Source organism: Caretta caretta, chromosome 16, assembly GCF_965140235.1.
Source record: "Caretta caretta isolate rCarCar2 chromosome 16, rCarCar1.hap1, whole genome shotgun sequence".
Taxonomy (NCBI): domain Eukaryota; kingdom Metazoa; phylum Chordata; order Testudines; family Cheloniidae; genus Caretta; species Caretta caretta.
This window is the reverse complement of record NC_134221.1, coordinates 4,535,001-4,558,869: the sequence shown is the minus strand read 5'-3', so window position 1 is coordinate 4,558,869 and position 23,869 is coordinate 4,535,001. Positions and strand designations below refer to the sequence as shown.

The window sequence follows — 23,869 nt, the reverse complement described above, 5'->3', positions numbered from 1 at the left end:
GCATCGAGAGTGTCAGCCCAGTATCTGGGCCAAGAGCCAGGGTCCCACGGGTCCGGGAGCCAATCCCTGGAGCTCCACAGCACTCAGAGTCACTCAGGAGCCAGTGCAGCCCGTGGAGCCTTGGTTTAGATGCTCCCGAGAGCTAACACTGACAGCAGAGCACCGCGTTCTGCTCCAGCTCGCGCTCGCCAGCAGGCCTCGGGGGAGCCCCGTGTAGAGGTGTCAGTGACCCAGCTCGAGTCCCCTCCCTGTCCCCTCTCCACCCCGTCCTAAGTGCACCCCCCACACGCGCCCACCCTCACCCAAAGGCCAGTTACCTGAACCGGTCTAAGAGATACAACATCACGGCCACGACATGCACTGAGAGTCCTACCAGCAGCCACAGCGTGCTCTGGAAAGGCTGCATGAACGAGTCGAGGGTGCTGCGGGGGATTTCCTAGCACAGAGGGAAGGAGCATTGGCACCTAGCAGGAAAGAGTCATTTAGGAAACCAAATCCCTGCCAATCTGCCGCTCTGCCAGCCCCCTGCATCCAGCCCTGCCTTCCCGCATCCTGCGCTTTGGATGGTCCATGTAGCCGGGGACAATACCGCTGCAATAGGAATGCAGCCCCCTTCGGGGGCAGACTGCAGGAACTGTCCCACACTGGCCCCAGAGGAAAGACTAGACATTCAAACAGGCCTGTGCATTGCTCCTGCTCCCAAATCAGAGAGCAGCCCTCAGCCGGGATGCTTGGAATGTAGTAGCCTCTCCCCACTCTGGAGCAAGAGAGAGCCAAAGACTTTATATGGAGTGGAGCAGGAGGGACCCAAGGCTTGGCCTGTTCCTGCAGGTGTGGGGTGTGGGCTTGTAGTCACTACTTTAAAGGGGAGGCTCCAGAGACACTTTATTTTCATTCAGCCTCCAAGGGAGGTTTAGCCTCCACCCAACAAAGAGAGTCCAGGGGCCAGGTCCATTCTCCAGCCTGCAAGGGTTTAGTTTCCTTCTTAAAAGAGAGGATTCAAAGATCATGTTTGTGCAAAACCATTGGAAACTTTGCTTTTCCCTGGTGCCATCACTGGAGAGCAGGGAATGGGGGTGGGGGAATAACCTTGGGAGGGCAGAAGAGTTTGGGAGATGGACCTTCTCCTGGTCCAGAGGGATGTGGGGAGATGACATGTATATGTAGGGGCATTGCCAGCAGATCGAGGGACGTGATCGTTCCCCTCTATTCGACATTGGTGAGGCCTCATCTGGAGTACTGTGTCCAGTTTTGGGCCCCACACTACAAGAAGGATGTGGATAAATTGGAGAGAGTCCAGCAAAGGGCAACAAAAATGATTAGGGGTCTGGAACACATGACTTATGAGGAGAGGCTGAGGGAACTGGGATTGTTTAGTCTGCGGAAGAGAAGAATGAGGGGGGATTTGATAGCTGCTTTCAACTACCTGAAAGGGGGTTCCGAAGAGGATGGATCTAGACTGTTCTCAGTGGTAGAAGAGGACAGAACAAGGAGTAATGGTCTCAAGTGGCAGTGGGGGAGGTTTAGGTTGGATATTAGGAAAAACTTTTTCACGAGGAGGGTGGTGAAACACTGGAATGCGTTACCTAGGGAGGTGGTGGAATCTCCTTCCTTAGATATTTTTAAGGTCAGGCTTGACAAAGGCCTGGCTGGGATGATTTAGTTGGGGATTGGTCCTGCTTTGAGCAGGGGGTTGGACTAGATGACCTCCTGAGGTCCCTTCCAACCCTGATATTCTATGATTCTACGATTCTATGACCCGGCTCCATAGCCAATAAGACTGTCATGGAGGGGTTCAGCTGCAGCGTGGGGAGGCACGTGAGGTTGGCAGGGTTGCCAGGTGTCTGGCTGAACACCTGGCCGAAAAGGGACCCTGGTGGCTCCAGTCAGCACCGCTGACTAGGCCGGTAAAAGTCTGGTTGGCGATGCTGCAGGGCTAAGACAGGCTAGTTCCTACCTGTCCTGGGTCTGCACTGCACCCTGGAAGCGGCCAGCAGGTCCAGCTTCTAGGCGAGGTGGGTCATGGGGGTGCCACGTGCTGCCCCACCCCGAGCACCGGCTCTGCACTCCCATTGGCCGCGGTTCCCGGCCAATGGGAGCTGGGGGGCAGTGCCTATGGGCGAGAGCAGCGTGCGGAGCCTCCTGGCCCCCACACCTAGGAGCTGGACATGCTGGCCACTTTTGGGGTGCAGCGCGGAGCCAGGACAGGCAGGGAGCCTGCCTTAGCCCCACTGCGCCACTGACCAGGAGCTGCCTGAGGTAACCCCGCATGGCAGCCCTGAGCCCTAAACCCCCTGCCCCAGCCCTGAGCCCCTCCAAACCCAGTGCCCACTCCTGCACCGCAAACCCCTCATCCCCAGCCCCACCCAGAGCCCTCACCTCCACCCCAGAGCCCTCACTCCCCCCACACCTCAACCCCCTGCCTCAACCCACAGCCCCCTCCCACACTCCGAATCCCTCGGCCCCACCCCCCCAGCCCAGATCTCCTTCCCGCACCCTGAACCCCTCATTTCTGGCCCCGCCACGGAGCCCGCACCTCCAGCCCAGAGCCTGTACTCCCTCCCACACCCCAACCCTCTGCCCCAGCCCAGCGCACCCTCCCACACCCTGAACCCCTCATATCTGGCCCCACCCCGGAACCTACACCCCCAGTTAGAATCCTCACCCCGTCCCGCACCCCAGCCCCCTGCCCCAGGCCAGTGAAAACGAGCGAGGGTGAGGGAGAGCGAGCCACCGAGGGAGGGGGAATGTAGTGAGCGGGGGCAGGGCCTCAGGGAAAGGGCTGGGCTAGGGTGTTCAGTTTTTTCCAGTTAGAAAGTTGGCAACCCTAGGGGGAAAAGGAGGCTGAACAGGCCGGTGGTGGCACCCATATTGCCAAAAGGCTACAACCCTTATGTTCATTCGTTGGTTAGTAGTAAGTGACCTCGCCCAGTGCCCAGGGCACTGTACCATCATACTTAATAAATCACCTGTAAAGACCAACACGACTAACGATATAGCCGAAGCATGCATCTCACGCTCCAGCAAATACAGGGAACAGGGAGGGGACGGGTTCTTATGACGGGGCCTAGAGTGACCGTAATGAAAACTACCTGCAGGGAAAGTCTCCCGGTAGTGCTTAAAACTGGGAGAGGGACAGCAGAGGAGAGTCAGTCCCAGGCACTGGAGTCACTGCCCCCGACCGTCCAACAGCGCTGAGCGCAAGGCTCCAGGAGGGGGTCTCACTCCCCTGTGGAGCTGGAGCCTGCACTGCTAAGGGCCTTGAAACCTGCGGGGCCAAGGACCCAGTATAAAATGCAGGGTTGGTGTATCATGGTTGCAGCCTGCCCAGTAAATGTGGGATGGACTAAGGCGCAGGGGTGGGTCTTGGGAGGCAGGAAGAGGGGCCTTGGATGGGGAGGAAGCAGCCTCGGGCAGGGATGGATGAGAGGCCTGGGGCAGGAAGAGAAGTGGGGCTGAGGTGGAGGTTTTGTCCAGAGGCACTCGTTAGCTGGGCTGCCTGGGTGTGGGGAGGGAACCCACTGTCCGTCCCTGCCTGTCTCTGAGGGGCATGTCTGCTGGCACTAGCTGCATCCACCCTTACCTTCTTCACCAGGATGGTGAGACCCTGGTACTTGAAGGGCTTGGAGAATTCGATGTACTGCGCACGCTCGTTATTGATGGTGAGGGGGGCTACGATCATGTCTGCCTGGCCGCTCAGGAGCTCCCCCATCATCCCGTTCCACTCCTTCTTATTGCTGTTATTGACCTGCAAGAGCCAGCAGCCAGGGTCAGCCCCACTCTGCTGCTGACCCCGAGGTGCTCGCCCCCCCAAGGCTCTGCGAACACCTCCACAGGCCGCATCAGCACATTCAACCTCTCCCGTTCGGGGCAGAGAGGGGGGCTTTGGCTGAGGCTCCTCACAGCAACCCCAGCTGCTGCTGACAGCGGCCGATATACATTTCTCCTGCGTCAACACAAAGGGACATGTCCAAACTCACCCGCTCCTGTGTGCCAAATTTACCATCAGCAACCAGGTGAACTTCGTAGGTGAAATTCATCACCCCTGCAAGTCTGATCAGCAGGTCGATGCAGAAGCCATAGCAGCACAGCGACACAGTGGGGCGTCCTGTAGAGGGGAGCAGGGATGAGGGAGGGTTATGCAGCACCACAAAGATTGCAGAGAATTCCTCCCATCAGCGCCTAACCCAGCAGAAGCTAGTGAGCCCATGCGAAGGACTGGGAGACCCAGAGCTGCAAATTAGTGAGCTAACAAACAAGTTTGCTAACAGCGAAGAGAACGCATCCGCTCTGTGCCACGGGGCAGCTCTCATGTGTCGGAATAGTTCCAAGTGCTCCAGTAAATGCTCTGCCATGTATTTTGCAAGAGTGAAGAAGTCACAGCAATGAGACCTCACTGCAGCCCTGTGCTCAGAAATGAGAAACACCCAGACATGGTTTACTTGTGATTTATGTGTGCAGTGAATTAGCAAGGTTAAAAAGGAAACCTATCAATGCCACTGAAATGCATTCACCACTGCGGTGGAATGCAGTGGATGTTTAGCAGCCCACAGCAACACTGCTCGACAATTCAAGGTAGGAAATGAAGGAGAATACAGTGTTCAACACAAGGAATTTAGGAAGACAAAGTAACTTTCCACATTGGAATTTACTGCCATGGGATATTTTACTATGGTATGGGGGAAGACACAAAAATAAAGAGAGAACAAAGGAAGGAGACAGTGAGTAAGAGAGAGAAAGAGGCATGAAGCGAGTCAGAGAGAAGGGAAGAAAGGAGAAGACGAGAGGAAAGCTGAAAGAGGAGAGACCAGCATGGAGGCTGTATCTCTGTGTGCAGGGGCATCTGAGATTCCCAACACCCACATGGCAATGGAGAGGAGCTGAATGGGGCACTCTCTGGCCTGGCAAGGTACTCAGATATTTTCCAGTGGGCTGCTCTCTTTCAAGTTCTGCAGGCCGCAGAGCAGGATTGGGCTCCCTCACTTTTTTGATCTGAGGTCCTGCTGCATGTTCATTCCCTGGAAGAAGTTACCTGGGATGGTCTCATTGGGTCCAGTGCAAAAGACCTTTTTCACTGGGTCTCCATTGATGGTAATTTCTTCCTTACATGTTCCATCGGCTTGTGTTGCTTTCACGTACACAAAGGGCTCTTGGTGAATTGTCACAATCTGTGGAGGAAGCAGAAATGCCCATTTGCCTCAGAGACTAAGCCTATGCCAGGTGGCCTTCTCCTTCCCCAAGGGGATGTGGGATGCCCCAATAAAACACAAACTGTCTAGACTATTCAGTCTAGCTCGTTCGTGGCAAGGATCCCACGGTGCCCATCACAAATAAAGGAGTCCTCTTCCCTAAAGCAAGGCTCAGCTAGGAGAGCAGGCAGTGATGGGCTTTGAAGGTAAGGACAGGAAGTGTTTGCTGAAGGGGTCAGAGGTCACAAAGGGAAGGCTCCTTCAAATGCATAATGATAATAATAATAATCTTCCCCCCACCCAGCTCTCCCACAGCACTTCTCCCGCATGGATTTCAAAGCACTTTAAAAATTAGGCTAATAGCATTACCTTCATTTTACACATGGGAAACTGAGGCATAGAAGGAGGCCTTATTCAGTAAGTAACTTATTCAGGGTCACCCAACAGGCCAAAGGCAGAACCAGAAAGAGCACCCATGTCTCCTGCATCCAGGCCAGTGCTCTGTCCAGTAGGTCACACCAGCTCAAGCTAAAATGAATCCCCTTTAGCTTTGACCTAGGAACTGGGCCAGAGAGCCCCACTCAGGGCCCCATTTACAAACAGACAACACAACACTGAATGAGTCTGGGCCTGCCCCGCATTTACATTTAAGACCCTTGACACTGCTCTGCCAGGGAAAAGGGCTTGACAGTGCGTCTAGATGTGCTTTCGTGTAACTTAATGCACTCCCACGTTGCAGCCCGAGATGCTGCTGGCGCAGCATAACGAGGCTTTTTAATGTAACTGAGACTCAGTCCTGCCACAAGGCCAGGAGATACGTGAGAGGAGCTACTAGTGGCTCCATCTCACCAGCTGAGTCATTTGCTGGTACCTTCAATTTGGTTGACATCTGATAGCCCGCAGGTTTCTCTGTCTCTCCCCCCGGCCAGATGATCTTCCGGTCATTGGGCAGGACCTGCAAGTGCCACCGAGAGAAGGAGAGAGAGACATTAGATGGCTGGTGCAGGCTCTGCACCTCCATCTCTGGCTCTCCCTGGAGGAACATACGTACATGGCTGCCATTGTAAACCCCAACTTGAACCAGTTTCCGGTTCTGCAGGTTCATGATGCTGTAATTGGCGAATTTCCTGTCCCCGTCTTCATTGAACTCCAGTCTCCCGGTCACACCCTCGGTGTACTTGCACGACATCAACACTCTACAAAGAATACCCCCGTTTAGGTTCCAGCACATGTTTCTTCATCTGCTCTCCTCCCAGAACACAGGGCAGCAGGGCAGATGAGAGCTCAGTGAGAGAGCTTTGGTGGCTAGGGGATCGGGCCCTTCGTTAGTCAATGAGATAAAAGTTGTGGATCTGTTTTCCCTAGACTAGATCAGCCCCAGCAGCTTGCAATGAGCCCAGGAACTACCCCTGAGTTTTCAAACCTCATGGAGCCCTGAGCTCAGCAGGTGTTATTCTATGAACTGATCAGTGGAGCAGACACAGCAGATCAAAACAAATCAGACCATGTGAGCTAGAATGGGACACTGGGCACTGAATGAATATCAAGAGAATGAGACTACAAATTCACTTCTTCTCCCAAGCAAGAGTGAGCATCACCAAGATGAGATCCTGCAGAGAAACTGAGCTCTAGGGCACTCACATCCCATCCCGCAGAGCAACTCAGCCTCGCAGTACAGAGATCCCAGCCTGCAGATCTCCCAAGTGCCACGGCACCAAAGAGCACGCCTACGGCCTCCCGGATCAAATGACCATCCCAGGTGTAAAGCTACAGATTTTATGAACAAAGCTACTTTGCATGTGTAATGCATAATATTCTGAAACTCTTACATTTTCTAAATGAAAACCATTCCCCCCAATTCTATTCACCGCTCCTCAGTGGGGTCTAGTCCCATGTGACGTTTCAAGCTGACATGCTATTGTGCTGTAGACCAGTACAAAATTAAATGAAAAGTTGCTGGCATTTTTTTTTACCATGGACAAGATTATGCTTATATTTGTTTCATTCCCTATTAGTCCAAAACTGACGGGATGGTGTGCTCAGACTTTGCAAATGGATTTTCCATATTCACCAAACCGAAAGTGAATTCCTTGGAAAAGTATCATCTGAAAATAGCTGATTGGAATGGAAGTGGTTGTGCACATTCCCCGCAGTTTCCTGCAGTGATCGCTGTTGCTCTTAATTACTCTGCACAGATTCACTTTCCATCTTGAGTGACAAAATCATGTAGATGTATTAAAAAAATGAAGTATCAATTCAAATCCCCTTCCCTCTCTCATCAGTGGATTAATTCACCAGCAGAATTAGCATGAGAACCCAGGTAGGCCGGCGCCTAGTCCTGTGCTCCAACCACTAGGTTACACCACCTCTTCAAACATTTGGGGAATTTGGGGAACTCATAATCCAGTTCCTACCCAAAGTAATGATTGATAGTAAATAACCAAACATATGGTGTGTAGGGGTGGAGGGCGGGGTGAGCCCAGGTGCCTAGGTACCTCTTGAAAAGAGGGCCAGTCTTCCAGATGTTGGTGTTCCCAACGCAGCCTCTCGGGGGGTCCGTGATATTCTCCTTCTCGAATAAGTCATGGACTGCCTGAGCTACCACTGTAACAGCATCGCTGATGTGAGCTGACTCGTTCTTCCCGTTAATGAGCTGCAAACCAATCACCCCTGGAGCAAACACAGAGCATGGCACAGGTCAGAGAACCCCAGGCAGACATGCCCTCCCTGTAAGTCCTTCTTGCCAACACTGAACTAAGACCCATGCATCCCCTGATCCTGGCCTTCAGCTAGCAGAGTTCCACCAAGAGGCCAATGAACTCTGAACTGCGGTGGACCCGCTCCCTACAAACCTTGGTGCGGAGGGGGGCAGGAGTTAGGCTCAAGCTGGGGCTACCTGATTGCCAGCTTCCTTCTGTAAGAAGGCACTTTGCTACTTTGCTTTGTGTTATGGGGAGCACACTGGGAATTCAGATGGCAGGCAGGCAGTAGAGGTCGTAGACAATGCATGTGGAAGACCCAGCACTGAAACTGAAACCCAAGTTTAAGAGGCATTATTGACTTTTCGAATTGGAGTGAGTGTTTGCTCTGGGCATGGGGGAGCGAATCTGGGAGTGATATCAGCTAAAGCTGCTGCTGTTCCCCTAGAAGCAGTCAGGGAAATAAGCTTGGTCAGTGACTATTTGAACTCAATGCTGCAATTAGTTTGTCTGCAATACAAAGCAACTCAGTGAATCAGCTTCACCATCCTCTGTGTCCTTTTCGTTGATGCCCCCCCCGCCCCCCCACAAAGTGCTTAATGCACTGGACTGCTGCTATGGCAACATGCTCTTAGGACACAGTCAGACACTATATGAGGTTGCTTTTGCCAGTCCCAGTTTGGGAAAGGGAGAGGCTTATCAAAAGGCTGCCCTTCCCCACAAGATCTCTGAAACTTTCCACACTCCCTTGATTCTGACTTGGATCATGAACCGTAACAATAGAGAGGAAGGGAAAGGGGATCAAACACAGCAGTGGAATGAAGATGTTCTGGTTCCAAGACAGGTTCTCTGCTTGGCCCTGGATTTTCTTGCGTACACTTGTACAGGTGATGTCAGGAAGCCAGGAAGATTGCCAACCATATCAAAGTGAGAACAAGCAAGGAGAAAAAGAATGAGGTGGAACAGACTTTTCTATTGCAAGGCCAGCCTAAAACACAGATCTTGCACTCTCTTTGCTACAGGGTGTGCCTCTCTCAGGCCATGCGGGCTGCTTGTTAGTTCCAACGAGACAGGAGTTTAGTGGAGGATGGACTATAACCCTGGCCTCACCTGCATGCTGTTTATGCCACTTGGGCAGCACAAAAGGAACGAGAGTCACCCTAACAGCAGCTGGGGATTCCCCTCCTGACATAGGGGAATCCCTGGGTGGGGTGAAGCTGGCATAAGTGGGGATCTGGCCCTAAAAATATTTGGATGTTTGCAACATCACACATGACCTTTGAGAAAGAACATACTTTCAAGGTTTTGTTCTGAGTCCCGAGTTCCTCCTCCTGCCGGGGACTGCCTTTCTAATCCATCTCCACTTTTCCATTTTACAGAGAAACAGGCTTTTTGGACGCTTTATGGACACTATGAAGGCTTTCTGGAAACCTCTGTGAGCTGTGGCTTTTTAAGAATGGTCATACTGGGTTGGAGTAAAGGTCCCTCTAGCCCAGTGTCCTGTCTGCCAACAATGGCCAGGACCAGGTGCCCCAGGGGGAATGAACAGAGCAGGCAAATCATCCAGTGATCCATCCCTGGTTGCTCATTCCCCGCTACAGCATTTTTGCAAAACAATTCCCTTTTGGCTTAATTTCTGCTTCTGAAGTATTTCAGAGAGTGGTGTCTCAGCTCCCGGGGGCATGTTGCTATTAGGAAGACATTCTCATATTTGCTAAAACTCTTCCTGAGCATAATGCTGTTCTGGCCCAGGTACTAACCTACCTGCAACTAGCTGACATAAAGTTGAAGGGGCCAAGTGCAGTTTTGCAAAAAATGCTGTAGAGTTCCTAGGGCATTCTCTGCCAACCCACGGTATGAAAGCAACACCTGAATGGCTGCAAGCTGTCGCTCGTTACCATTACCTGCTCATCACGGCGGCTGAGGTTCATTCCTTGGCCTAGCTTAATACATAGGTGGCTATGCTTTGCCCAGTTTTAGTATCCTTGCGAAGCCCCTGGGAAATTTAACCCAGGGCCAGGACCAGTTGGTTTGGACCGAAGAAGCAAAGCAAGTTTTTGAAACCCTGCGTCAAGACCTCTGTTGGATCCATTCTCATGCTTATTTTGATCCATGGAAGCCCAGAGTGCTTCAAATTGATGCATTCAATCAGCGTCCGGGCACCGTTCTGCTCTAGGAGGGATGGCGGTTATCTTTGCATCCCATACTCTCACCCTAACAGAAGCAAACTATTCACAGACTGAGCTATAGTTCTTGGCAATGGTTTTTGCTATTATATGCTTCCCGGTTTATTTAGTGAGAAGACATTTCACCTTTGAAACGGATCATTTGCCTATTACAGGCCTCTGTTATAAGGCCATTGATCTGCTGAATGTGAGGCTGCAGCGGTGGGTTCTTCAGGGACAGCAGTATGACTTTGATTTGGTACATCTCAAAGGAAGATGTAATATACTTGCCCATGCTCTTTCGAGAAATTCTGCTGGTTTGGCACCCTAGTATGCAGAAATAGCAGAGCACACCATATGTTGTTGACTGAAAGAGATGTCAACTGACTCAAGGAGGAATCATAGAATCATAGAATATCAGGGTTGGAAGGGACCTCAGGAGGTCATCTAGTCCAACCCCCTGTTCAAAGCAGGACCAATCCCCAACTAAATCATCCCAGCCAGGGCTTTGTCAAGCCTGACCTTAAAAATATCTAAGGAAGGAGATTCCACCACATCCCTAGGTAACGTATTCCAGTGTTTCACCACCCTCCTAGTGAAAAAGGTTTTCCTAATATCCAACCTAAACCTCCCCCACTGCAACTTGAGACCATTACTCCTTGTTCAGTCATCAGCTACCACTGAGAACAGTCTAGATCCATCCTCTTTGGATCCACCTTTCAGGTAGTTGAAAGCAGCTATCAAATCCCCCCTCATTCTTCTCTTCCGCAGACTAAACAATCCTAGTTCCCTCAGCCTCTCCTCATAAGTCATGTGTTCCAGTCCCCTAATCATTTTTGTTGCCCTCCACTGGATGTTTTCCAATTTGTTCACATCCTTCTTGTAGTGTGGGGCCCCAAACTGGACACAGTACTCCAGATGAGGCCTCACCAATGTCGAATAGAGGGGAACGATCACGTCCCTCGATCTGCTGGCAATGCCCCTACGTATACATCCCAAAATGCCGTTGGCCTTCTTGGCAACAAGGGCACACTGTTGACTCATATCCAGCTTCTCGTCCACTGTAGGTCCTTTTCTGCAGAACTGTTGCTGAGCCATTCAGTCCCTAGTCTGTAGTGGTCCATGGGATTCTTCCGTCCTAAGTGCAGGACTCTGCACTTGTCCTTGTTGAACCTCATCAGATTTCTTTTGGCCCAATCCTCTAATTTGTCTAGGGCCCTCTATATCCTATCCCTACCCTCCAGCGTATCTACCTCTCCTCCCAGTTTAGTGTCATCTGCAAACTTGCTGAGGGTGCAATCCAGACCATCCTCCAGATCATTTATGAAGATATTGAACAAAACCGGCCCAAGGACCGACCCTTGGGCCACTCCACTTGATACCGGCTGCCAACTAGACATGGAGCCATTGATCACTACCCGTTGAGCCCGACAATCTAGCCAACTTTCTATCCACCTTATAGTCCATTCATCCAGCCCATACTTCTTTAACTTGCTGGCAAGAATACTGTGGGAGACCGTGTCAAAAGCTTTGCTGAAGTCAAGGAACAACATGACCGCTGATGCCATCTTCAAGATGCTGAACTGTGCAAGGTGATCTGCATAAGGAGGTTGGCTGGACCCAGTCCTTAATAAAACTTTGTCTATAGTCTACAACATTAATTCTGAGCGCCCAGTGAAGACGTGCTACTCGATATATCTTATACAGAGAAGCCCGGGTGATCCTCCCTGCAGTGTTGTGACAAGCAGTCCTGGATATGGCTCATGAAGGACATTTGGGGATTACTAAAAATGAAGGAACTTTTGCAGAGTTATGCTCGGTGGCCAGGGCCGCCCTCAGACATTGAGTGACATGTATAGAACTATTGTTCCTCTGGCACCTTTGAAACCAATAGTTAAAGACAGACCGTGGCAGACAATTGCAGTGGATATTACTGGCCCCTCAATTGCATCGCATGGCTACACACTGTTGACTGTTATAGACTATTACTTTGCCCCATTGCATTTATAATTTCACAAGGCATCTCAGAGGAGCTCATTTGTCGCCTAACCACATTATTCGCTACATTTGGTCTACCAGAGAGCTTTCTTTCAGATAATTGGACACCTTTTGTATCCAGAGAATTTGAGGTCTTTCTGATGAGTATTGGTGCAGTACATTATAAATCTGCTGTGTCCCATACCCAAGGAATAGAATAGTGGAGAGACTGCATGGGACTCTGGGAAAGCATGTACTTCACATACTGGAGGAATGTCAAAATACCTCAAAGAGGACTCATTGTTAACTGGTGAGATGTGGTGCCGATGGAACGGGAACCGGCCGGGAAGAGGACTCATTGTTAACCGGTGAGATGTGGTGCTGACGGAACGGGAACCGGCCGGGAGGAGGACTCATTGTTAACCGGTGAGATGTGGTGCCGACGGAACGGGAACCGGCCGGGAAGAGGACTCATTGTTAACCGGTGAGATGTGGTGCCGACGGAACGGGAACCGGCCGGGAAGAGGATTCATTGTTAACCGGTGAGATGTGGTGCCGACGGAACGGGAACCGGCCGGGAAGAGGACTCATTGTTAACCGGTGAGATGTGGTGCTGACGGAACGGGAACCGGCCGGGAAGAGGACTCATTGTTAACCGGTGAGATGTGGTGCGGACGGAACGGGAACCGGCCGGGAAGAGGACTCATTGTTAACCGGTGAGATGTGGTGCTGACGGAACGGGAACCGGCCGGGAAGAGGACTCATTGTTAACCGGTGAGATGTGCTGCCGACGGAAAGGGAACCGGCTGGGAAGAGGACTCATTGTTAACCGGTGAGATGTGGTGCTGACGGAACGGGAACCGGCCGGGAAGAGGACTCATTGTTAACCGGTGAGATGTGGTGCCGACGGAACGGGAACCGGCCGGGAAGAGGACTCATTGTTAACTGGTGAGATGTGGTGCCGACGGAACGGGAACCGGCCGGGAAGAGAACTCACTGTTAACCGGTGAGATGTGGTGCCGACGGAACGGGAACCGGACGGGAAGAGGACTCACTGTTAACCGGTGAGATGTGCTGCCGACGGAACGGGAACCGGCCGGGAAGAGGACTCATTGTTAACCGGTGAGATGTGGTGCTGACGGAACGGGAACCGGCCGGGAGGAGGACTCATTGTTAACTGGTGAGATGTGGTGCCGATGGAACGGGAACTGGCCGGGAAGAGGACTCATTGTTAACCGGTGAGATGTGGTGCCGACGGAACGGGAGCCGGCCGGGAAGAGGACTCATTGTTAACCGGTGAGATGTGGTGCTGACGGAACGGGAACCGGCCGGGAAGAGGACTCATTGTTAACCGGTGAGATGTGGTGCCGACGGAACGGGAACCGGCCGGGAGGAGGACTCATTGTTAACCGGTGAGATGTGGTGCCGATGGAACGGGAACTGGCCGGGAAGAGGACTCATTGTTAACCGGTGAGATGTGGTGCCGACGGAACGGGAGCCGGCCGGGAAGAGGACTCATTGTTAACCGGTGAGATGTGGTGCCGACGGAACGGGAACCGGCCGGGAAGAGGACTCATTGTTAACCGGTGAGATGTGGTGCTGACGGAACGGGAACCGGCCGGGAGGAGGACTCATTGTTAACCGGTGAGATGTGGTGCCGATGGAACGGGAACTGGCCGGGAAGAGGACTCATTGTTAACCGGTGAGATGTGGTGCCGACGGAACGGGAACCGGCCGGGAAGAGGACTCATTGTTAACCGGTGAGATGTGGTGCCGACAGAACGGGAGCCGGCCGGGAAGAGGACTCATTGTTAACCGGTGAGATGTGGTGCCGACGGAACGGGAACCGGCCGGGAAGAGGACTCATTGTTAACCGGTGAGATGTGGTGCCGACGGAACGGGAGCCGGCCGGGAAGAGGACTCATTGTTAACCGGTGAGATGTGGTGCCGACGGAACGGGAACCGGCCGGGAAGAGGACTCATTGTTAACCGGTGAGATGTGGTGCCGACGGAACGGGAGCCGGCCGGGAAGAGGACTCATTGTTAACCGGTGAGATGTGGTGCCGACGGAACGGGAGCCGGCCGGGAAGAGGACTCATTGTTAACCGGTGAGATGTGGTGCCGACGGAACGGGAGCCGGCCGGGAAGAGGACTCATTGTTAACCGGTGAGATGTGCTGCCGACGGAACGGGAACCGGCCGGGAGGAGGACTCATTGTTAACCGGTGAGATGTGCTGCCGACGGAACGGGAACCGGCCGGGAAGAGGACTCATTGTTAACCGGTGAGATGTGGTGCTGACGGAACGGGAACCGGCCAGGAAGAGGACTCATTGTTAACCGGTGAGATGTGCTGCCGACGGAAAGGGAACCGGCCGGGAAGAGGACTCATTGTTAACCGGTGAGATGTGGTGCCGACAGAACGGGAACCGGCCGGGAAGAGGACTCATTGTTAACCGGTGAGATGTGGTGCCGACGGAACGGGAACCGGCCGGGAAGAGGACTCATTGTTAACCGGTGAGATGTGGTGCCGATGGAACGGGAACCGGCCGGGAAGAGGACTCATTGTTAACCGGTGAGATGTGGTGCCGACAGAACGGGAACCGGCCGGGAAGAGGACTCATTGTTAACTGGTGAGATGTGGTGCCGACGGAACGGGAACCGGCCGGGAAGAGGACTCATTGTTAACTGGTGAGATGTGGTGCCGACGGAACGGGAGCCGGCCGGGAAGAGGACTCATTGTTAACCGGTGAGATGTGGTGCCGACGGAACGGGAGCCGGCCGGGAAGAGGACTCATTGTTAACCGGTGAGATGTGGTGCCGATGGAACGGGAACTGGCCGGGAAGAGGACTCATTGTTAACCGGTGAGATGTGGTGCCGACAGAACGGGAGCCGGCCGGGAAGAGGACTCATTGTTAACCGGTGAGATGTGGTGCCGACGGAACGGGAACCGGCCGGGAAGAGGACTCATTGTTAACCGGTGAGATGTGGTGCCGATGGAACGGGAACCGGCCGGGAAGAGGACTCATTGTTAACCGGTGAGATGTGGTGCTGACGGAACGGGAACCGGCCGGGAAGAGGACTCATTGTTAACCGGTGAGATGTGGTGCCGACGGAACGGGAACCGGCCGGGAAGAGGACTCATTGTTAACCGGTGAGATGTGCTGCCGACGGAACGGGAGCCGGCCGGGAAGAGGACTCATTGTTAACCGGTGAGATGTGGTGCCGACGGAACGGGAGCCGGCCGGGAAGAGGACTCATTGTTAACCGGTGAGATGTGGTGCATGCGTGTTTGCGAGTGTGCGCGGGTGTGTGCATGTGTATGCATAGCAAGGGCTGTGGGCAGCTACTCAGAGTCTGCTGCTCCGTATCTGCGGTTGGGACTGTTCCTATGTTTTGTTCAGACTTTTGCTGTCCTAACGGTTCATGGCCGGTACGTGTTTTAATTGACAATGTACCTGTGTGTTTTGCTGCTGCTGCTGCTGGTGGCGCTGGGCTTGCTGTTCCGGGTGCGTCAGAGGGTAACATCGTTCATAACGGGGAGGAACAACGAGCTGGTTGTTTTGTCAGGCTGCTCTGTGACAGCCATGACAGCGCTCCGAGCAATGTCTCCTATCTGGGCACTCCTCTTGAACCTAGGAGTCCTAGTTATAGGCCAGGATCACATTGCACATTCGTTGCAAATGCAGTGAACATTAGCCCAGAGAAGTGAAGGTACGTACCATCGGGGGCGTATCGCAGGGCATTGCCAGATATCTCTCTCTCCCCCACCAGCCACACGTATCCTGAGCCTGTCATATTGAGCATGGCTGCCGATCTGTAGACTGTGGCAGCATCGTCCTCACTGAAAAGAGACAAAAGCAAATGACAGTGATGAGTCTCTCCCAATCTCCTCATGTACCAGCTACCTCCCTTTCCCCTGCTCTGGTTCAGCCCCAGCAGGCTGAGGCAGAACGGCCAGAATGAAAGCCTTGTACAACAGCAGAGAGCATTCCCCATCCTCTTCCCATCCTTTCCTCACCCTGTGGGACTGGATTCACGAAAGCAGGATGCAGTTCAGAGAACAAAGGCAGAGGGTTAGCTGGGATTGGGAAGTCTCCCCCAGTCCAGCAATGTGTGTCACAACTAGCCTAAGGTGACAATAGTACTTGCTGAGTGGGGGCAGACAGAGGGATTGAAGATAGGCCCAGATACGGCACCCTGTTCTGGAAATGCAGGTGACAGTGTGGGGGGTGATCAGCTCAAGCAGATGGACTCCAAGAGCTGAAAGAACCTGGTTTTCTGCAAATGATAAAAAAACAAGAAGACACACCCAGTCCCTGCTTTCTACCTCTGCCTCTAGAGAGAATATTCTTTGGGTTTTCCAGTGGGCATGGGCGGGTCGCCATGCGGTGCCTATGTGCCTAAAATAGGAATATCCAAGGTACAGAAGTGTGGTGTGAGGCCGCCCCGAATGCGTGGGTTTGACTTTGGCTGTGAATGGGAGCTCAGTGTGTTTTCTCTCCCCACTCACTCTCCCTGGCTGAAATCACAGCAGGAAGGAGCTACATTGAGACTAGAATCTGTCTGGGGAAAGGCAGAATGTTCTGGTCATTAATACGGGATAGAGCTTCACCCCCCATCCACCCACCCAACACCAGACCCAGAATAGGGAAGTGATTTCCCTACAGAACCCAGACCGGGATTCATGGGCACTGCCAGTTCATCATCCATCATCATCGTCATTGCACCAAGCCCTGGTCGTGGGCCCAGAGCCCATTGTGGTAGGCACTGGAGAGACACAGAGCGACAAGGGTGTCCCTGCCTTGGAGAGCTCAGTGTACGTGCCAGTCTGCCATTGCTGCCTGCACTGCCATAAAGCCGGCCCTGTGCTGCACTTACCCCTAGGAAGGACGTCAGCACAGCAGCACGCGATGGCGATTGGTGACAGGCTGGGTTAATGCCCAGACCCAGCGTATTCCAGGCAGTGTCCCAAAAGCCATAGGGCCCAAGCAGGAGTCAAAATGCTGCCTGGACCTGTCTGTGTCTCTTCCCCCCTCTCTGGATGGGGATGGATGACTTCCGGGCCCTGATCTTGAAAAGTGCTAAGCACGTCCTCACAACAGGTGGGAGCCCTCAACTCCACTGAAGGTCCTAGGGATTGAGGGCACTTGGCAGGTTCAGTACCTGACAGGTTTGGGCTCAATGTCTGCAATGTGCTTTAAGAAATGTGAAGCACTACCAAAGGGCCCAATTCGGGTTTACACAAAGGCCCCTTTCCACAGCTATGGTACTGCGATGGGGCCTCACAATGGACGTCAGTTACAACCACCCTCACTTTAGGGCCACTTTATGCTGCCAGAGCAGTGCACATTGGTATTAGTGTGAATGAGAATTAGGCCCTAATTCAGTGTCAATGCTTATCAACAATGCATAGGCTGGGATTGTGTGAGACAAGGAGGCCCTGAGTCCTGCCAGGCTGGAATGGCTGGGTGACAGCCCTGCCTTCTCTAGCTTTAAATGGTTTCTTTATGTGTTTGAAAACTTTGAAGATCCCTGTTACAACAGAGGAGCCTGATACCACAGAGGAGCCCCTTACCCTGTCCTCTCCTCTGCTCCCATTCTCTGTCACCGTGGACAACACCCCGTCCTCCAAAACTCACAGGCGCATCACCTGGGCCTCACCAGGTGCCAAGTGTCTGTAATGGACAAAGCCCATCACTGAGAAGCCAGGAGAGGAGGCTGCATTGTGTGCCAGCCACAGAAGAGGCTGGGGAAGGCCCGGAGAGAGCGATGCTGAAGGAGAAGAGGCAGGGGCAGAGGGGAGAAGGGCAACAGGACCATTATTTCCATGGGATCATATTCCAACCAGCCATGAGACAGGGCCAGGGAATTGATGCACTTTCTGCTGTGTTCAGGGTGAGCTTTCTTGGCTTTTTTTCTCCTACCTTCTAGCAAAGAAATAACCTAGAAACCAGCAGAGGCCATGCAACCACCCATTACCCAAAACACACCTGCTACGTAGCAAGAGAACTGTCCCTGGGGCAGCATCCATCTGTCTGCTGGTGGAGAAGGGAGAAGGAAAAGGAGAGTACTACTGGGGGAGAACTGGTGGCTTCTCAAGAAGGCAAGGGCACCTTGTAACTTCCACTTGTCACTCTTGTTTCCAATCAGCACATCAGCATCCCTCCAATAATCCATCTTGCCCAAAATCAACACTCACTAGGGCTGTGGGCTCCACTCAGCTTAGCCTGATTGTAACGATCTCTCTAAATCTGGTGATTCGCCCTTATTAAATTGCACATTCCCAAGTGCAGATGAGGCAGCTCATGCCAGGGATTGAACCAGGGGCCCCTAGAGCCAAACACACGAGTTAGTATGGCCTGAACTCAAGATGCAGCTGCCCATGCAGTCGGCTGTAAGAAGCTCACAGCCTGCATGCATTGGGCATAGCGAGGGGTGTATAATGTGCACTCTCCAATGTCTAACTGTTCCTAATATGCAGAGCTCTTCTGCACATCTGGAACATCTCTCTTTCCTGTTGTAAACATTGGATCTGGACTTGCTGTTTCCAGTCAGTCAGCACCAGGCTTTTCCAGGATCGGCAAATACCCTGAAAATAGCACTTGCCTCTTCAGCTATTTACCTGATCCTTCACTTTGTCTTCTCCAAATTTACCATCGCTCATGGGCTCGATCCTGCTCTATAAGAATCAGTGCATGCCATCGACTTCTATGGGGCCCTCTTATCTACTCTCATATCCATCCCTGCCTTTACCTTACACAGACTCTTGCTTGCCATGGGTTCATTTCACTCTTCTCCAGATTGTCCCCCTTAGTGTACACACACACACACACATGCACTCACATGCATGCACCCACACACACACACAGCACTGCCAATATCTCCCTTATTAAATAAAGATGAAAACACCCTGTAGGTTTTCTGTTGTTTCTTTATGCTTTTATCCTATTATAATGAATACAAAAAAATCTGTATAATGCTGAAAATGTAAATTTTGCTTTACACACATTCAGTAAAGCACAATCCCTCCCCTGAACAGCTGCAGCCTAGCAGAGAGAGGAGACATTATTGGAGAAGGGAACTAGGCAGGATAAATCCTGGCCTGGGTGGGTTTTAGGGAGAGATTGGAAGGAGCAGTGAAAGCAGATGGTTATCTAGAAATGGGAGAATGTTCCAACTCTACAGCAGCATGAAGGTCAGTGTAAGCCAAGAGCGGGAGCACTGAGACGGTAGAGTTGGGAGATGCACAGAGCATGAGAGGAGGGAGCTGGAAGACATGAGGTCAGAGAAATGGGCAGGGGCAAGATCCTGCAGGACCTGGAAGGCAGGAAGAATGAGCATGATTTGGATGGGGCCATAGGTCAGAAACCAAGGGAGGGATAGAAGAGGAGTTGATGGGGCCAGAACAGTGGGAAAGGAGAGATGTTTTGTAGGTAGAGGTGAGAAGTGGGGAAGCCAGAGGAGAAGGTAATGATGGTCCATGTGAGAGCTGACCAAGGCACAGAGGAGGGCATTAGCCATGGAGACATGGAGGATGGGGTGCTTTTAAAAGGAGTGAGCATGAGCCTTGGAGACAAGGAGGGCAGTGGAGCTAACAACTGTGGTAGAAAAGGGAGGTGAAGGAATGGACTCAAGAGGAAAGGCAAGAAACTCAGAGTTGGAGAAAATGAGTTTCAATTGGTGGTGGGTCAGCCCAAATGAAATGCTGGAGAGGCTGCTGGAGATGTGCTGAGATGAGACTAAATTTGGTGGTGGAGGGGGCAGGAAAAGCCATGTGGGTGAATGAGGTCACCGATGGGGAAGCTTAGAGAAGACAATGAGGAAGGGACTAAGGAGCGAAGGAGCCAGCCAGCAGCACAGGAGCAAGCAAATGGAGCTGAAAACAGGAGAGTTTGAGGGAGAGTTTGTAAGGGGCGTTTGAGGGAGGGTGGGTGTGGTGTTCTGGTTTTGTTCAGTTTTTTTGGTTTTTGTTTTCCTTGACAGGAGCTTAGGCGAGAAGGCTATGACAGCTTCAAAGGCAGCCGTGGTAGTGACCCACAGAATGCAAGAGGCAGTGAAGATGACTGGATATGGAAGCGGTGGGATCTACATTATCCTGGAGCAGGGACTTGAAAAGAGCTTTGTTTGTATGAAATGCTGCCTGATAGAGCTGATGGAAGAGACGATCCAAGAGGAAAGAAGCAAGTGAAACCACGTGACTATGAGAATCAGGCAGATGAAAAAACCGACTAGTGAAGAAGAAATGGAGCTCAGGAACAGGTTTGCTGAGTTGGAGAATGAAGAAGGGGCACAGCAGGCAATAACAGAAGGAGGGAGGGCAAGGAAGAAGAGACCAGTGGCTAGTCCTATAACAAGAAGGGAAGAGTCAATGGAGACAGCCAGAGTTCAGAAAGTTCTCTTCAGACATGAAGAGAGTAGCCAAATCAGTTACAAAGGCAAAAAGAGCTTGTGAACATTTTTATAAGAGACACCACTTAGTTAGATAATTGCTGGGCCTAGAAGGTGGTGACCACGTTTGTGTTAAACTAAATGGAGAAAAAGAATGGAGAACGGGGGGGGGGGGGGAGGGTGAGAGACGGATAGCTCAGTGGTTTGAGCATTGGCCTGCTAAACCCAGGGTTGTGACCTCAATCCTTGAGGGGTCCATTTAGGGATCTGGGGCAAAAATTGGGGATTGGTCCTGCTTTGAGCAGGGGGTTGGACTAGATGACCTCCTGAGGTCCCTTCCAACCCTGATATTCTATGATTCTATGAACTCCAGCTGTCGTAAAGAAAAAGAATTCCTTGCCCTGAACATATGTGACTGAGAATGACAGTTGAGAGTTCAACAGAAACTGTCAACATCTCCGGTTTGTTCCTCAGAAAGAACAGTCAATACAGCAAACTTGTCAGATGCAGAACAACAAGAAGAATATTCAAAGGTTCCAGACCAACTATTTCAACTAACATACACACAGATGACCAAGCTGTTATGTGTTCCTGTCATGTAATAGGAAAACCAGTCCGATTCAAATACACTGAACACAATGATCTGTACTGAACTTTCAATGATAGCATGATCATGAAATGGTAGAAGTGTAAAATAGCAAATGTAATGGAATGTTAAACTGTTCTTAATACTGTTCAGCCACTAGGTGGCACCATGTGTAACTTACCTTATCCATGCTGAGAGCAGCCACCACGGGCAGGGCACTGAAGTATATTAAAGGTACAAATCTCACGCATCTTTGGGGTGGAAGTTCTGTAACCAGTCCACATATGGTACATGACAGAGGTCTCCAGTGAATGTGCCAAGCTGGGGCACTGCCTGGTCCCTGGTCCTCAAGGTGCTGTCCTCGGCTCACTCGCATCTCCCCGTGCACTTAGGGAAAGGCTATCAGAGAGGCTGCTTTGCAGAAAATGGTGAGGATGCCTCCAGGAAAACTGGGCCCCATGTCCAGAGCCACAGGATGGGACCAAACCCTTGGCTGAGACTTTCCTGCTTCCTTCTCAGTGTATGTTTCACTGTCAGTAGATGAGAGTAACTTCAGTATTGGCAGGTGGAGATGAGAGAAGCGGGGAAATGCATGTGTCCAGGTGGGGACATGGAGAACAGCCACAGCAGTTATAGATAAAGAAGGGTGGGAGTAAGAGGAGGTGCCAGGGCACAAGGCCTATGAGAAGGAAAATCCTGGGAGTTGGGGAAGCTAGCAGAAGGGAGACCAGAGCACTGGCGAGTGGGTGAAGGTCAAGGAGGGCGAGGTGTCTCTCTGTCTCTCATCACTGGCATGAGCAATGCAAGCCCTGGGCTAAATGGACCATGCAGGCAGGGCCATTTTCTTTGTGGGTAGCTGCCATCCTGTTGTTTGGTTTAGCTGGTCATATCAAATCCCTGTCAGACAATTCCTCATAGAAAGAAGAAGTGGGACCGCTAAACACTGAGGATGGAGTGGAGGTCAAGGATAATCTAGGCATGGCCCAATATCTAAACAAATACTTTGCCTCAGTCTTTAATAAGGCTAAAGAGGATCTTAGGGATAATGGTAGCATGACAAATGGGAATAAGGATATAGAGGTAGATATTACCATATCTGAGGTAGAAGCAAAACTCAAACAGCTTAATGGGACTAAATCGGGGGGCCCAGATAATCTTCATCCAAGAATATTAAAGGAATTGGCACCTGAAATTGCAAGCCCATTAGCAAGAATTTTTAATGACTCTGTAAACTCAGGGGTTGTACCGTATGACACAGTTCCTATTTTTAAGAAAGGGGAAAAAAGTGATCCGGATAACTATAGACCTGTTAGTTTGACATCTGTAGTATGCAAGGTCTTGGAAAAAATTTTGAAGGAGAAAGTAGTTAAGGACATTGAGGTCAATGGTAAATGGGACAAAATACAACATGGTTTTACAAAAGGTAGATCGTGCCAAACCAACCTGATCTCCTTCTTGGAGAAAGTAACAGATTTTTTAGACAAAGGAAAAGCAGTGGATCTAATTTACCTAGATTTCAGGAAGGCGTTTGATACCATGCCACATGGGGAATTATTAGTTAAATTGGAAAGGATGGGGATCAATATGAAAATTGAAAGGTGGATAAGGAATTGGTTAAAGGGGAGACTACAACGGGTCATACTGAAAGATGAACTGTCAGGCTGGAGGGAGGTTACCAATGGAGTTCCTCAAGGATCGGTTTTGGGACCAATCTTATTTAATCTTTTTATTACTGACCTCGGCACAAAAAGTGGGAGTGTGCTAATAAAGTTTGCAGATGATACAAAGCTGGGAGGTATTGCCAATGTAGAGAAGGACAGGGATATCCTACAGGAGGATCTCGATGACCTTGTAAAGTGGAGTAATAGTAATAGGATGAAATTTAATAGTGAGAAGTGTAAGGTCATGCATTTAGGGATTAATAACAAGAATTTTAGTTATAAGCTGGGGACGCATCAATTAGAAGTAACAGAAGAGGAGAAGGACTTTGGAGTATTGGTTGATCATAGGATGACTATGAGCCGCCAATGTGCTATGGCTGTGAAAAAAGCTAATGCGATCTTGGGATGCATCAGGAGAGGTATTTCCAGTAGGGAAAAGGAGGTTTTAATACCGTTATACAAGGCACTGGTGAGACCTAACCTGGAATACTGTGTGCAGTTCTGGTCTCCCATGTTTAAGAAGGATGAATTTAAACTGGAACAGGATGATCCGAGGAATGGAAAACTTGTCTTATGAAAGGAGACTTAAGGAGCTTGGCTTGTTTAGCCTAACTAAAAGAAGGTTGAGGGGAGATATGATTGCTATCTATAAATATATCAGAGGGATTAATACCGGAGAGGGAGAGGAATTATTTAAGCTCAGTACCAATGTGGACCCAAGAACAAATAGATATAAACTGGCCACCAGGAAGTTTAGACTTGAAATTAGATGAAGGTCTCTAACCATCAGAGGAGTGAAGTTTTGGAATAGCCTTCCAAGGGAAGCAGGGGGGCAAAAGATCTATCTGGCTTTAAGATTAAACTCGATAAGTTTATGGAGGAGATGGTATGATGGGATAACATGGTTTTGGTAATTAAATATTCATGGTAAATAGGCCTAATGGCCTGTGATGGGATGTTAGATGAGGTGGGATCTGAGTTACCCAGGAAAGAATTTTCTGTAGTATCTGGCTGGTGAATCTTGCCCATATGCTCAGGGTTTAGCTGATTGCCATATTTGGGGTCGGGAAGGAATTTTCCTCTGGGGCAGATTGACAGAGGCCCTGGAGGTTTTTCGCCTTCCTCTGTAGCATGGGGCACGGGTCACTTGCTGGAGGATTCTCTGCTTCTTGAAGTCTTTAAACCACGATTTGAGGACTTCAA

At 51.1% G+C, this 23,869-nt stretch overlaps 1 protein-coding gene across 15 annotated transcripts in view; it reads right to left on the bottom strand.

Moving 5' to 3' along the window:
* Window positions 1-23,869, bottom strand: part of GRIN1 (glutamate ionotropic receptor NMDA type subunit 1) — a 74,190-nt gene that overhangs the window by 23,833 nt on the left and 26,488 nt on the right. For all 15 annotated transcript variants that reach the window (XR_007352997.2, XR_007352999.2, XR_007353001.2 and 12 more), the window contains 8 exons: window positions 15,751-15,872; window positions 7,685-7,859; window positions 6,241-6,385; window positions 6,061-6,144; window positions 5,033-5,168; window positions 3,981-4,108; window positions 3,584-3,748; window positions 318-436 (listed from right to left, as the gene is read on the bottom strand). Coding sequence is in view for 9 of the 15 variants with exons in the window: in XM_048822797.2 (XP_048678754.1) it covers window positions 318-436; window positions 3,584-3,748; window positions 3,981-4,108; window positions 5,033-5,168; window positions 6,061-6,144; window positions 6,241-6,385; window positions 7,685-7,859; window positions 15,751-15,872 (1,074 nt within the window). In the remaining 6 variants the exon portion in view is untranslated. The remainder of the gene's footprint in view (window positions 1-317; window positions 437-3,583; window positions 3,749-3,980; window positions 4,109-5,032; window positions 5,169-6,060; window positions 6,145-6,240; window positions 6,386-7,684; window positions 7,860-15,750; window positions 15,873-23,869) is intronic.